The 16,172-nt window shown below is 43.1% G+C and overlaps 1 protein-coding gene across 1 annotated transcript in view; it reads left to right on the top strand.

Annotated features, from left to right (window-relative positions):
- Positions 1-2,813: 2,813 nt before the first annotated feature.
- LOC122617322 (protein bunched, class 2/F/G isoform-like) overlaps positions 2,814-16,172 on the top strand; it is a 43,611-nt gene continuing 30,252 nt past the window's right edge. Inside the window, exons 1-4 of the mRNA XM_043793187.1 lie at positions 2,814-2,948; positions 7,986-11,175; positions 11,239-11,285; positions 11,481-12,595. Of these exons, the coding sequence (XP_043649122.1) occupies positions 9,261-11,175; positions 11,239-11,285; positions 11,481-12,595 (3,077 nt within the window). The 5' untranslated portion in view covers positions 2,814-2,948; positions 7,986-9,260. The remainder of the gene's footprint in view (positions 2,949-7,985; positions 11,176-11,238; positions 11,286-11,480; positions 12,596-16,172) is intronic.

Here is a 16,172-nt window from a genome sequence, read left to right as displayed (position 1 = left end):
ATATATGTAAATAAAAAAAATGTAAATTTGCTGACTGTAAGCCATACATTTTCTTTCGCTCAGGAAAATACTCAGTATGTGCTTGACCAAATGGGCGTCTTATGGAAATGACAGTTAAGCCCGTCGACGTTGGTCACCCTAATGAATGCCGCAGCCAGCATTTTCCCCCCACGAATGCAATCAAATGGAAATTGTTAAAGAAGAGCAAGAATGCGGGAAAATCTGGAGAGAGTGGGCGAAAAGCACGACTGAGTGGATCGCAGGACTTTCGCCATCCGAAGAGGGTGCAACGCACACGCATCAGTCTGCACTAATTACGCACGAAACATGTCCGGCAAATCGCAAACCTTTGAATGTCCGGCGCAAAAAGGGGCAGTTTTTGGGGGAAAACCCAGGAAAACTGGTACTCGGCCTCAGGCGTCTGCGTTTGCCAAGGTTTTTCCTGCCTGCTGCAATTTAAATGAGACGTCGGCCAAATGCGAGGGAGTCGCCTGCAGTCGGTGGGTGGGTGAAAGTGGGCGGGGCGGCTGGGGTCAGTGGAATTAATTCTAATCCCGAACACGTTCCGCTGCAAACCAAGTGGTCAGCTGGAAAATATAATTATGTACATATATTTATATATATACATATGTATATATATGGATATGTATCTCAACTGGTGGAGGGTGCGTCGATCATTAGCGTGATTTCTTTCCGCTTTGACAAGGAAATCAGAACGCTTCAATGAACTCCACCAGAAAATAAATAAAAAAACACAAGGGAATGTTACTCAGCTGAAGGATGTGCGAGCACATTCTTGGTGGGATTTAAAAACTAAAGGTAGTTTGCAGGAAAACACGACTATCAGATACCTGTTACTCAGCTAAAGAAGTGCTGTTGGGTTGGATATACTCGTATGTGCATAAGTTGGAAGCTAAAACATTCGAGCCAGAGCATGAAATACTCAAAAGTAATTAGACATTTTACAAGAATTTAATTTTATATTTGGGCTTTAATAAACAGCAACATTGTTCGTTGAGAATAAAAGTTTTTGAAAGTGTCTAATTATTTAAAGGCAGTTCTTACTAGCTGAATTTGTTATTTTATTACAAAAAAAAGGAGCATGTATAGGCAAAATAAATACGCGAAAAAATAAAGAAATGTTCAAAGTGTTTATTTTTTATGACTTTATCAATCATTTAAATATTATTAAAAACAATTGCATTCGGTCTAAGTTCGCTTGTCGTTTCAATTCGCTTTTGGTCGTTGGAATTCGCTTCAAAATCATTAGCAAAGAACCAAACCAAGCTTAAATGTTTTATACATGTTAAACATTACATGTGTATAAACATTCATTATACATGTAAAATATGTCACTTCGCATCAATAAATCGATTACTGCAATATTTGAGAATATGCATTCCCAGACAAAAAGAAGTAAGTTAATTAAAAGTTAATATTTGACTTTTAAAGAATTCAGAATTCCTTTGTTGGCCAGAATTTCGACCAGAACTTATCGACGCTGTGTCGCATGTATACAGATCAAGTCTAGAGTGCAGTAAGTGTCAAAAAGTTGCGGGGTTGTTAGCTTGGCTAGCAGCCCAGGTGGTCATTCTGGATTTTTAATGAAATGTTGTGATACAGATTAGTTTTTTACATTATTTCACCCATTATTGCCACCAAGTATAAGAGAAAAATAAGTTCAGTGGCCACTTAACTTTCCAGTCATACGTAGAATAATAAGTAATTATTTCTAATTCAGTAATCAACTTTGTTACGTTTTGAAAAATGGGAAAACGATATTTACTCGATATCCGATATCGCACGACAATCGTCTACGTGTAGAACTCTCACAATCGATTAATTGGCTTAGCACGGAACCAAACCAAATAATACTAAAAATAGCCATTTTGAGCGGTATAGTGTGACCGTTTTAAGGGCCAAAAAATCCCGTTTTCGGTATTTGGTATTATTAGTTGATATTATATTTTTATTGGCATTTGAGTTGGGACAAAAACGCAAGGCAAGTTGTTGGTCTTTTTCGCTGTCTGCAGACGGACAAAAAGTAAAAGAACGCAAATCGAAAGCCCCGCGAACGTGTTGCAAAATCGCTTAATTCGCGGCGCCCTTGAAATCGAGGAGGAAAAGCGAAAAAAGGCTGCGAGAGCTAGCGCAAAATCGAAGAAAAAACTGTGTATGTGCGTGCGTGTGAGTGTATGAGTGTGACGTGTGCGTCGCTGTGTGTGTGAGCGAGCTGGCATGCAGATGTAGAGATGTGTGTGTGCGCTGCTGCTGCGGCTGTGTGTGCGTGTAAATTGAATAAGAAAACGGAGCACAAAAGGCACTGATGGAAAATTTATATGTGCGCTGAAAAATTAATTTATTTGCAAAAAGCCAAAGAGCTGCGAAAAGTAAAGTGACAAGCGGAGAGATGTGCAAAATCGAAAGAACGAAAAAATTGTGGATTGCCGACTCTCTACCGATTTGAAGAGAGTGGGAGAGAGAGAGACACATTGGGAGTTTGTGTATGTGTGGGTGTGAGCCGCCTTTGCCAGGAAAACTAAAAAGAAATAAGTCCCTGGCGTTGAAATTTGCAACAAAAATTGTTGAATTCGATTGTTTGCTTTCCGCAGTTCGGCGTATCGTTTTTTTTTTTGCACAAAACTTTTTTCGCCAATCTTTCATGCACGCTTTTTCGTTTATTTAATACCTCTCTCTCTTTGGCTCTCTCGCTGTCGCTCTCTTGAACGACTCTCGCGCTCTCCGAATCGGCTCTCTCGCGCTGCTCTCCGCTTTTTGCTTATGCCCAGCCAACTGTCAAAACTGTCATTTACCTTCCTTTTGTCCGATTAGCAAAACGCAACGAAAAACTAATATCCCATCCAAATTTAAATCGTGGCCGTTCGCTTGTTTTTAGTTTATTACTTTATGCCGAGAAACGCAGTACTTTTAATTCGTTTGTCCTACGCGTAAGTGTTGAAAACAGGGGGAGGTGGAGAAAAGAGAGTCCCCTGCCGCAACGGTGCAACAAATCGATCAGAAAATAACCAATAAAAAGGCAAAGCAAATCGAAACATGTTTATAAAAGAAGGAAAAATCAGAGAAATTCAATGAAACAAAAGTGCAAAACAGTCGCGTAATTGTTTGTGTGTGTGTGTGTGTGTGCGTGAGTGAGTGTGTGTGTGTCAGCGTGTGTGCCCATCCTTTTGGTCTGCGTCTTCACTTTCGCTCAGTTGTTGTTGCAGCTTGCACTTTGTACCTTAGATTTTCCCATTTCCTCTTCCCGTTCCCTCTTCCCATTTCTCCAAAACAGCTGGCCAAGCATTTGATTAACTCCAATATTCCTTCGTTTTCTACTGTATTCTTTGTGCCATTTGCTTTTGTTTATAATGTCAGCTGGTCCGGCATTGTTGTTTATTTTCTGTTCTGCTTCGCCTTGATTGTTTAGTCAAGTGTTAGTTTTGTTTTTGTGCCATTTTGCAATTTTCTGCTTATTTGCCATCCGATATTATCGGTACTTTTTTTTCAAATGTGATTTTCCGTAGAAATTCTAATACAAAATTGTGTGTTTTGTTTCGTTTAACGGTAACTCGAATTACACACAAGTGTTTAGAATTATGGATACGTATTAAATAACACCGACGTGCAGAAACAAACCAGACTTTTATAATAACTATAAGGGTTTCGTTCACTTAATGTTCCTCTAAAAGTAATGGCGTTTGTAAACATTTCTGAGAACATTCAGTTAAATATTATATCAAAGAACTAAGAATTAATAACTATAAACTTCACTTGGTATATGAGTCGTTTTTGTACCAACTTGAAACGAATAAATCTGATTAGCTTTGAATGCCCTTGAACCAATCTACAGTATCTTCACGATCATAATGATCATCCCTTTTAACGCATCTCCGATTTCAAAGCAAAACAAAATAAACCTCAGGCCAGATCGCCTTTCTTGTCAAGCCAAGCCGCGTGGCAAATTTTTCTGCTCACCCTGCACCATTTTGTACCTATCACTGGACTATATGTTTGCGTTTAGGAATCGGATACACTTCAGACTTATGCCAACTCTTTGGTGCGACCGATGACACAATTGTTAGCCATAAAGGTTTGGATTGTTCTGAAAGATACATTAGTATTGATTGGAAAGAGTTCGAGAAATAAGCTGGGTTTTCTGGAACAGTGATCTATGGGCAAACAAACATAAATGCGTGTGCAGGCAGTCACGTCTACCAAACCAGAATTCAATCAGTGAAACTTCTTTCCACTCTTTTGTAATTTGGAATTTCGGGGTTGGTCTTTTGGCAACTGGTTAGCCTTCTCGATGTTTAAGAAAATATTTTTCCATTTAAATTTTCTGTATAACTAAATAAAAACTAATTATTTAATCTAGGGTATTCCGAGTTTCGGTACATTTAACACCTATTTGCTTAATTTTCGTTGATGTCTTGTTGATTTATTTACATTCTGCGACTCAATTCAATTGAGAAATTATATTCGATTTCAAATTGTATCTGAGTATCTTATGGATGCATTGTCATTGTAATCTCTAGCTTGTTGTTGTTCCTTTTGCAGCCGCCTCCTCCTCATCTTCGTCGCTGCTCTTTTCTCGTTTGATAAACATTTTCATTGCCTTCTCTCGGCATCTGTCTCTCTCTCTCTCGCTCTTTCGGGTTCTTTTACTTCCTCCTACAACGCCTTCGTTTTTCTTTTCCTTTTCCCTTGCCATTTTTTGCATTGTGAATCATTTCCTTGCGAAAAGGAAAAGAGAGAAAGAGGTGGGAAGTGCTTATGGGTGAAATACAGGAAAGGAAAGTCACTGATTGAAAAGTTATTAATTCGGTTCAATTTTCTTTATGCATTAATTAACACTATGGTGTCCTTAAAGTTCAGTATTATATTTGTCAGCAAGGTTTAAAAGGGAAATTCATTTCAATCTTAGCAGGATTTCTGGAGGGCTGAATGTTAAAAATTTAAAAACAATTTGGTGTCTAGGATTCTAATTCCTTCTTTCAATTGATTGCTGAAGATTTGATTCTATTCTTTGCTCCTAAGCATTTGTTATTTGGTTATTTACCATTTCCCGTATTTCATTTTGAAGTTTTATTAAAAGATTTATTTTCAACCGAAGGTATCAAAGTTTAGTGCGGTTGGGTCAAGTTTGTGTTGTTTTAGCTGAGGAAGCAGCAGTGGGTTTTATGATCATATTGTGTACTAGCAATATGTCCTGGCTTACCTTCGATACACTGCAAACCATCGGGACACCTTTCCTTTTGGTTTTCATCTTCTTCGGCTGCTGCTATCATCATCAATATTGATTACCGGCAGCTGTCCGCTGCGAGAGAGAGAGCGAGAGAGGGTTGGCAGCCGCTCTCCTTTTGCGGTTTGTTTGGTATGCGGCCCCCACCCCGTCCCGCCCACTTGTAGGCGCCCACGTTGGAAGGAAGGAGCGTGTGGATGTGGATGGGGATGCGGATGCAGAGGGGGAGGGGGCCAACAGGCTGCTCTCGCTCTTTTGCAGCTCCCGCTCTCCGATTGCAATTTTCTCAACGCGCATTCGCTCGCTCACACTCACTCACTCTCTCTGTGTCGCTCGCTCTAGCCTCTTTCTGTACTATCTGTTGTAGTTGCTTTTCATTACATTTGTTGTTGTTGGCTTGCCATCGATTTTATGCTTTGTCGTTGCAATTAGTTCTTCTTCTGTTGCTCGCTTCTTGTCTGCACTTTTGGTTTTCATTTTCTTTTCACCCCATCTGCCACCTCCTTGTTGTTCCTTTTGCTATTGAGGAAGGCAGTGAGCAGAGGCAGAAATCCTCCTTTCCATTCGCCGATTTGTTTGTGTGTGAAATCTGGTGCCTACAGCGATACTTTGATTATTGACTGCCGGGGGTTAAAAGGGGGCTCCAAGTTTATTGTCCAGAAGATGAGTTACAGGAATGGATACTCCACTTCCAGTGGTCCTTAATGGGTTGGGCCTTTTAACTGGGTTTGTGAGTGCGCTTTTCAATGGATTAATTCCCAATTGCGCCACTTTTGTCTAGTTTATACAGATTTGTAATGCCTAAGTAAATTGATGTTGTAAGCAATTGAGTTTCAAATGCGTGTTACAGTCATTTATAATAACTGATGCCCAATCAACACTCCTTTACTCCCCCATATGATATCCGAAATTTACTCAAGATCGAGAAGAAGAAGCTTTGGACCAACACCTGCGTGGCTCAAGAACAAGGCCAATAGACTCTTAAAGACCAACAAACAACGTGCAAAAACAAAAACAACAAACAATAAAACCCAAAATATCCACCTTGACAGAGTGCTACGACCACTGTTGACCTATAACTGATTTTTTGTTGCTCAGTTGTTCTTCTGGTTTGCTGGTTTTGTTGCTTGTCTCTTTTTCCACGACTAATTCCTCTTCTAGCCGCGGAATAATCAGATTTTTTTGCGTCGTTTATAACTCGATTAGGCAAAAGAAATAAAACAAACTTAAGCGAGAGAGAAAGAATAAAAGAGCAGCGTCAAGGTCTTGACTTTGCCTTCTGGCAGGGCACACGCAGAGTTCAAACGCCACTACAGTAATCACTCACAAGTCTGTCTATGAATCATTAGATAATGCACAAGCTTAGTAATCAGGCCAAAAAAATACTACTCCAAAGAAAACTTATTTCGCTAGGATTTATGTTTCAAGTATAGTTTTAATAGCTGAATATTAAATAGCCAAATATTGAATAGCTAATATTCCATTTTATCTTCTTTTAGTTTAAGAGAAAAACATTAATTTTTTATAATTATGAAATTTTTGCAAAATACTTTGAGTGATGAATCCTTATCGAGAGCCCACTATACTTACAAATACAAGTACACTCGCTTCCAAACAGTCCACGCAATTTATGAATGATCGTCGAAAAGCTTACGGTTATTAACCAACACAAGTGCGGAAAAAACGGCGCGTGTGCCCGAAAATATTTGCAAAACTTTTTCGGCAAAATGTTTTTGGCGAATCATTTTGTGGGCTGCCTTTTTATCTCTTTCTCTTTGGTTAGCGGACTCATTTCTGATTTCCGTAAACGAAATCGATTAAATAATGAGTGAGGGCGAAAAAATCAATGCCGAGAGCAAATAAATATTTGTATATTCAACTGCAAATGCAAAAGATAATAAGACAATCAGCTAAAGAGGAAAGGCGACTAAAAAGTATTTAAAAGCAAACATTCGGCTTTTTTTCTCACTGATTCGGAAGGAAACCCCCTCCGCAAAAATCTCCTTCCTCTAATGTATGTAGCACTTAACTAATTCAACAAAACTACGACGTACCCACAACACCGACAACTCGATGAAATCAATAATAAAAAAAGAACGAGGCGAAACAAAAAATAATGAAAAGCACACAAAAGCATCATCAACATCGTCATGATGATAATATACGAACATGAACTACGCAGTTATGAAATTTAACTAGATACTTATAGAAAATCCGCCAATAGCCAGTAGCCGAAGGTTGGGCTTAGCTTCAGGGGAATACTAAAAAGTAGAATTTAAGCTCCTTTGTTAATTTACTTAGCTGGCTTAGCAGATTTATGTGCTGAAAGTCAGGCTAAAGCCGAATAACCCTTTACCATTAGCCCATCTTACCTTTGAAAAATTTAAGTTTAATAATTTCAAATAAATTGAAATGTACCCTTTATTGAGTGGCACATTAATTATTTTTGGTTATAATTAAATGCATTAATTACCCAAACGAACTCATGACAAATGTTATTTCTTTCACATATTACGTATACGTCGCGTTGTTCTGTGCAATTATTTACCTCTTTCGTTTTCCACTTACCCACCTCCCCCCGCGATCTTTGTGCTCGGCGTCGTTTTGTGTGCTTTTAATTTAATAAACAAATAATGGGAAATAATATTCATGTTTGTTCTTGATCGAATTTCGTACCTATTGCACTCATATTAATTGAAATGAATTCTAATGGTATTTCTCGTTCTGCTCTGCCGTTTTGCAGGAATTTCATTTCTACAACTTACTGCAATGTGCTAGTAAAACTGAACCGAAGAAATTGATTAATTCTACGAGATAAGCTGCAGAAAAACCAACAAATTGAAAACCTATGCGTGAACGCGTGTGACGACAAAGTGGAGAAGTGCAACCAATATATGAATATATGAATAGATATAGAAATAGATGAATAGATAAATAGAAATCCCAAGTTAACCAAGATCACCAAAATATTTTCATAATTTATAAGAAATATTTCAAGTGTGATACCAAGTTCTGAAACCACTCCAAGCCAAGCAAGCCTACTTTCGAAAACGAATCATCCAAGTGCAGAAACTGAATCAAATCGAATTGATTCGATTAACAGCTGTGCTGTACACATGCACCGGTGTGTGTGAGGGGGCGCGCGCGTGTGTGCGTGTACGTCGTGAGTGAACCGTGTGTGTGCGGCGCGTATGTGTTAGTGTTAGTGTGTGTCTCGGTGTTGGTGCTGGTGGCGAAAATTGAAACGCCCGCTAAACAAAGTCAAGCGCTAGATGGCGCTGTCGCTGCCGCCTGAGACCAGTGACGTTGTTGTTGTTGTCGTCGGTGTGCCGCACATTGTTGTAGTTGTTGATGCTGATGCTGATTCTGCAGCAGCAAACATAACGCGGAAAGTCAAATTATAACCGCCCACCAGCCCCCCGCAACACGAAAAACCACCTCGCCACCCAATAAATTACAATTTATCAGCCCAACAAATCAACAAAATCAACTCCCCCAACAAATAAAATACACAAAAATTAATAAAGGAAAAATAAGTAATAGTCAAGAGTTTCGCATTACCCATCGTCGGTCGGTTCAAATTTCGTCGCGGCGCGTCGCGAACGGTGCTAGTCCTCGGATCGTATCGTAACGGATCGTAACGGATCGGATCGGAACGGAAGCCTATAGTACGGACGGTTACGGATCAGATCGGATCAGTTGGCAGTCGGTGGCACCTGACAACGCAACGCAACGCTAACCGCTATTATGCATCGGCGTCGTCGGTTGGCCAGTGCAACAATCGCATTCGAATTGGCGGGCGAGCAGCAGCAGCTAATGCAACAACTGACAGAACTTAATTAATTAACTGGCTAATAACTAAGGCTGTAGACAGTGTATCGTAGTCCGTAGTGGATAAACCCCGAAGAAACCGCAAGGTATATAGTAACTTTTTCCGTGACCCCAAATAATCCAAGAATCGTTAGCAATCCTGGATTATTTGCTAAAGACTTTGCGCACGCTGAAATCCAATTCGATTATGGCCGAGAATCAAAGTGCGGCCAGCGAAGATTCCGGTCACCAACAGCAACATCAGCAGCAACAGCAACACCAGCAACATCAGCAACCACTAGCCACCACATCAGTCACGGCCGCATCAACCACATCGGTCCTAGCTAACCAATCGCCCACTAACTCGCAGGCCTCATCCCCTGAAAATTCCCAGGAAGCACTGCCCTTGCTGCGACGCCAGCAATCAGCCGCAGCAGCCACAGTAGCAGCCGCCGTCGCAACAGTTGCAGCCACAAGCAGCAGCACATCGCAGCCGCAGCATCAGCAGCATCGCAACAGCATCAGCAACATGTTCGATCGCACGGTGAATGCCAAGTTCAAGCCGGCGTCCTCAAATGCCGGACCAGGAAACAATCCGGGACGCCGGAACTCAATGCTGACACCATCCCGAGGAGTCAGTATCGGTGGCGCTGGCGGAAATATCCGCAAGCTGACCAAGGTCAGCTCGCTGACCAGCAACCATCACTTTGCCGTGTGCTATCCACCCAGCAACATCTATCAGAACAGCAACAATGCCGGCAGCAATTCGGCTTTGCAGCGCACCACCAGCGAAAGTTTGCGTCTGAACTCGCTGAGTCGCGTGGCAGCTGCCGCGACACCCAACACGGTGTCCAGAGCCAGTAGTAACTCCAGCCTGGCCACATCCACCTCCACATCGCTGGCACCCAAGTCCAGCAGCAGCAGTGGTGGCAGCAACTCGACATCGCAGCAGCAACAGCAGCCGGTGAGCAGTAACAACAGCAGCGGCAGCAGCAACAACAGCTTCACCAAGGCCAGTTCGCCCAACAATAATGGAGCACGTTCGGTGGGCGGGGCAGCTGCTGCAGCTGCAACTGGCACAGGCACTGGCACTGGCCCTGCCACTGCCACTGCCACTGCAGCAGGCAGTCACCACCATCAGCCACATCACCACCATCATCATCATCATCACCACCATCAGCATCACAACCACCAGCAGCAGCAGCAACAGACTAGCCTCAGCCAAGGACACGCCTCGTTAACCGTCGCCGGTGGATCAGCGGCAGCTGGTGGTGGTGTTGGTGGTAGTGGCAGCTCCTCGGGGACCGCCGCTGGTGGCACCAATCGCAAACCAAAGACGACTTCCTCATTCGAGATCACCTCGGTGACGGTGGGCCATCCCAAGCTGAATGCTGCCGGCGATACTGGGGACGAGTCGGCCGACGATCTGGACGAATCTCACACGGATGACAACAGTCGGATAACGGACCTGGAGAACGAGACGCCCTCCATGTCGGAAGACACGTTCTCCAAGGAGGAGGTGTACTATGCCAACAATGCCCTCAGCACCAATGCGCCGGTGATACCGACTAGCTCGCAATACGGCCTCGTCGTGGTGGATCCCATCGCCCCATCGTTGGGCCAGACGATCCAGAACGTCCAGGTCAACGTGTCGGATAACATTATCAATGTGGTGAGCGGTGCCGTCACACCGGGCGGCACAAAGAAGAAGGACGACATCAAGGAGACGCAGCACCGCAGCGAGCGGTTCAAGGTGGTCAAAATTGAGTCCACGGAGCCGTTCAAGCGCGGCCGCTGGATGTGCATGGATTACCTGGATCACTCGAGTGTGGGTAATGGCGGTAATAACAACGAAAAGACTGGCTCTTCTACTTCCGAGGCGCACGCAGCCACAACGGATGGTGCAGCAGGTGTTGCCGTTGGGTCTGAGGCTCCGCCTCCCGCCCACAAGACCACACAGAGTATGATTCTGCCACCCACCCAGAAGCTGAACGAGAACCATTTGGAGGCCAACTCGACCGATGCCAACTGGAACTATGCCGAGCAGCAGCAGCAGCAGCAGCAGCAACAAACAATAGTTGGCAATGCCCTGACCAAGACATTGCCCGTGGCTCTTCGCAACGGTTAGTTTCTATTCGCGAAATGGTCGGTTTCAGTCACTAATTTTCCTTTTTTCGTTTAATCAGTGAGTCGCAGTTCCTCGGTAACCCCAAGTCCTAATGCCTCCGTCGAGGTAAGTTGATCTATTGTTAGCTAAATACTTTGATAGCTTCAATTGTTATTAGTAGTAGTTGAGGAAGTAGAAATGGAACTGCTAGTTAATCTTAAGAAACTTAACATCAGACCCCGCTAACATAATATTTGTGTCTGTTCCCCGCTCGTTTCTTTTCATGCCACAACCTCCACAACCTTCACCATCGTGCAACAGTTCTTGTCTCCCAATTTGCTCGCCCAGCAGCAACAGCAGCAGCAGCAGCTCTTCGACAGCGTCAATGCCAATGCTGCCAGTTCACCAAATCCCGCCGGTGACCCCAACAACATGGACTATGCGCGAACGGCGGCGATGCAGCTGCATCAAACGTTGCAGCAGCTCAAGCAGCGCGAAGACGCCATGGACGTGCCGCCAGGGGCATATCCCAACTACCAAAACGGAGGAGACTCTGCTGGTGGGGCGGCCAGCAACAACAACAGCGCCGGAGCAGCAGCTGGAGAGTCGCAGCTGAGCACCAGTTATGTTGAGCAGCAGCAGCCATTATCCCCAGCACCAATAACGCCCCAGGCCGCACCCACATTCGCGGCTGTTGCTGCCGGGCAGTCGCCCAACTTCCAATTGGAGACACAACAACAACAGCAGCAGCAGCAGCAGCAAGCTACATCGCAGATAGATGGAATAGTCCCACAGCCATTTAACCCACAACAGCAACAGCAGCAGCAGCAACAGGCCCCACAGCAATCAACAGCTCAGCAAGCAGCAACAACTGCAACATCTGCAGTGGCTGCCGCACCACCACAACAGACTTCAAACACTTCCAATGCAGCGGCAACCACTGGCCAGGGTCAGACAATGCCGCTGTTATCACACATGACCAGCTACGAGCAGCAGCAGCCTAATCTGGGAGCAGCAGTAGCAGCAGCAACAGGAGGCACAGCAGCAACTTCGGTGGCTGCACCGCAAGCGATTCCCACGATGCAATTGCAGAGTGCTCCCTCAACGATTGCCGATCCGCAGCAACTGATGGTGCCACAGCAACAGCAGGAGGAGCAGCAGCAACAGCCAACACAGCAGCAGCAGCAACAACAACAACAACCGCTTCCGCCAGCAAATATCGCGAGTGCTAGTGCCAATAATAGTAATCTAAACCTAACGAATACGAATGTTGTGGCCAACGCCGAGGCAACAACAAACGCGCTGACCTTGACCGATGAACAGGCGACCGCGACCGCGCCAGTTGCAGCTGCAGTTGCGACCGGCGCAGCAGCAGCAACGCAGCAGCAAATCCAACAGCTACAACAGCAACCAAATGCAGAGTCCGAGACTGAAAGGTGAGTCACAAGCGAAATATGTCACTTACTGAATGGCAAAACAAAGACATTGTAGTTACCTATCTCATCTTTGGAATGTGTAGATCATATAAGTAAAAAAAAGCAGAGGTTAAATTGTTCAATATTCGACGTTTTTAAAGATACAATTATCTCGTCACTTTGGGAAATCAAATAGTATTTAGTTCAATGGGTTAATGTATTTGCCCGCTATCTTATCGACTTTTCCATTTTCCTCTACAAATTCATTCACAAAAACGGGTGCCTTGGCTTTCCACATTTACGAGAACCTGGCATTTGGCGTCTTATCTCAAATAGTATTGGGCTGATCAAATATTTACACGATTAAACTCAAACTGCCGCTCTGTCTACTTTTCTTACCGCGGACGACGGGGACCTAATCAATTAACTCAAAAGACTGAGGTTCCGTTCCGAAAGTTATTTATGGGCAGAGCCGGGGTTTGTCTTTGTTTTGCATTCGACTATATTTAGAACGCATAAACGTTGTTTGAACAAGTTTTGAGAATGTCCGCTGGCCTGACAGCCCCCTGGTGCCCTCCTCTCCCCCCCTCCCTGGAATACTAACAGCTAGGGCTAGTTTCAGGTTCATTCCGAGCTGCTAAGTGCCAACACGCGCCGCCTTCTCTTTCTCATTGTGTTTCGTCGTCTCTTTCGGCCGCACGAAATAATTTCGCCACTCAAATAATTTGTTGTTGCCTCTTTATAGTTTTTTTTTTTGCTTTGTAGTTTTGTTTGTTTGCAAATTTGCTACGTCCATTTGCTGGAATTGCTTGCTTAGGCGGGAAGCGTACAAAAAAGAGAGGGAAAGACCCCTAGTAGAGGGTAAACCTCATTACAATAATTTATTTAATAAAAATTCATCAATGAAATTAGCCATGGAATGTTTGCGCAGAAAGCGAGCGGTGTAAACTGCTTTTCATTTTTCGGGAACTGATGGGAAAGCTATGGGAAAAGGGGGGATGGGGCGGATGGGTGTGTTTTTGTGGGGGCGGTGGCTTCAGGAATACAACAAAATGAACGTGACACAAAAGGTCGCTTTAATTAAGTTCGTTTTAAAGCGTACAACAGTTTACTCAATTGCCATACACTGCGAAAATACGAATCTGCTCTCATGCTGCACTTAATTGAAATCAAGTTTTATAAAGGCGTTTAAAATTTCAAATTACATAGGAGACTGTATATGCAATCAGTATGTTTGGAATTATGTCGTATATTTGTTATATTACATTGCAATGCATTTAAATGATGAGAAGCTAATTTGTTATTAGTATTCATTCATTGTTCACTCATTGCATTCATCCAACTTCTTCGCCAAACGAAATCGTTTTTATCAAGCGTTTTTTTTATTGGTAATAGAGTATTTCAAAACTAACTCATTGACCAACTTTTTTCGCGCTAAAAGTTGGTGACATTTTTTGTTTTTATTGGTACCCCCGTAAGGTTGATGACTAATTTGTTTGCCATAGAAAAAGTTTATTGGGTGACTCACTCTTTGGGGTTTTGCATGTGATTGAACCAGGGAAATGCATACAGAAATGGGGGATCTTTTTCATTAGTTTATACATTGAGCATATGCCAACAGATTAGAGAGAGACTAAAGTCAAGGCAAATGAAACATGTGTGGATACAGATACCGATACAGATACAGATACGGATACAGATACAGATACAGATACAGATACAGATACAGATACGGATACGGATACAGATGCAGATGCAGATACATATACGAAAGATATGTGTACATATTATATTCTTGGCAGATTGCGCATTTGCGTGTGACGAGGAGCTAGTCAAGTGCCCTCCAACCCCTTCCAACCACGCCCCCCTTTGGCACTCCCCACATTTCAGAACGATCGTTTCTCCTTTTCGTTGCCCCATGAAATGCAACTGGAAAATGTAAAAAAAAGGGGCAGACTGTGGCAGCAAAAGGCAAATTACAATGAATTATGTGGCTTGGATATTAAAAATAGCCGGCACCCAGGGCCGTGGGCTGCAGAGGGGGTTTCATGGAGGGGCCGGGGGGGCGACAATGCGTCGTATGAGTAATGCCTCCCCATATGTGCGCTGTAAGTGGTTTGTTCGTGTTTGCGTTTGTCGGCTTAGCAACAACTTGAAGAACCAACAGGGCCTGCACTTGACAACTTCCCCACAGCCCACAACTCCCCGTTCAATCTCCATTTCACATTTGTTTCCTCTGCAACTCGTCTTCCTCGGCCAGACAATTTGTCCATGCTTTCTTTATTAGAGCAACTGATTGATGCACTGGGCCCCAAGGGCACCTCACCCATGGCTTGCCACATTTTCCTCACTCCCCTGGAGATCCACTTACGTCACTTACTGTGGACAAGTGGCCATAAAGGAAGAGGAGTGAGGAAAACCAGTTTGAGCCCTGTCTAATGAAAAGGAAAGTCTTTGCTGAGTGACACTCAATGTGCTTTGTTGCAACAATGACAATTGTGTATCACTTTACCTTATAAAACGAAGACGAGGATTTTCTCCGTTGAAAATTGAATAATAAATCAATTACAACTGGTTAAGGGAGTTCAACCGCAATTGGAAGAAAGGTGTTTATAAAGTTAATCATGCAAACATAAACAGAACTGCAATGTAAGCTAGTAGTTATCTCGTATTATCAACAGTTAACATATGTTGCAACCACTCCTTGGATATTTATATACATACATATCAAACTGAAATGTGTACACCCACTGATTAATCATCACTATTCTCTTGAAATCATCGAACGTTAATTGCTAAATATAAATCGCTGTCTGCGTCCGACAAGCATCTGGAATATAAACTAAATTCCCTTCCGTTGAAATTGGCAATACGAGTATGTATTTAAATATCTTTAATGACAAATCTACATACCATTGACTTCTTTTGCCCCACTTGGCCCCATGGTCAAATGTTGTCATCGTCCGAGAGCTGAGCTCATAACTTCTGCTCAACGCACACACTGGAAACTAATTTGCCTTTGTCCAAGCTGCCAATTAGTGGGGCAGAAGTAATCAAACTGTCTGGACAAAGTGGAATACTTTATGCAGAATGGCTGAAGGAATTCTTTCATTACAAACCCTTGTGTTTTCTATTACATTCCGCATTTAGGGGATATTGAACAATCCAATAAATCATTGCTACTAACAATTATCAGTAACTTTCTTTTGCTTATTTCAAGCTTTTTAAGCTCTAAGAAAACGATATTTGTTTCAAGCAAAAAAAATTGTCAAAATATTGATTATACCTTGAATAATTTCCAATTTCATCTTCCAACGATTGTTGCCATGCGGATTCCTTCTTCTTTTTCGCAGCTTTGCATGAATCTTTTCCGCGCTTTGTTGCTATAATTTATATTGAACAATGTTTCACTCAGCCGACTTCTCTGGATATCAAGTGATTGTGCGATTTTGTGGCTGTGTGCTTGTGTGTAGGCAATTGACAGATTTACTGCAATTGGCTTTGGTTTGCCGAAAGGCAACGACCCCATCCGATCGTCGTTTTCAGGCCCAGGAACAGTGAGTCACCCTGCGCCAAGAAGTGGCGATAAGGAGACACC

The sequence above is a fragment of the Drosophila teissieri genome, chromosome 2L, assembly GCF_016746235.2.
Source record: "Drosophila teissieri strain GT53w chromosome 2L, Prin_Dtei_1.1, whole genome shotgun sequence".
Taxonomy (NCBI): domain Eukaryota; kingdom Metazoa; phylum Arthropoda; class Insecta; order Diptera; family Drosophilidae; genus Drosophila; species Drosophila teissieri.
The sequence above is the reverse complement of the archived record's forward strand: the minus strand, read 5'-3'. Positions and strand labels throughout refer to the sequence as shown.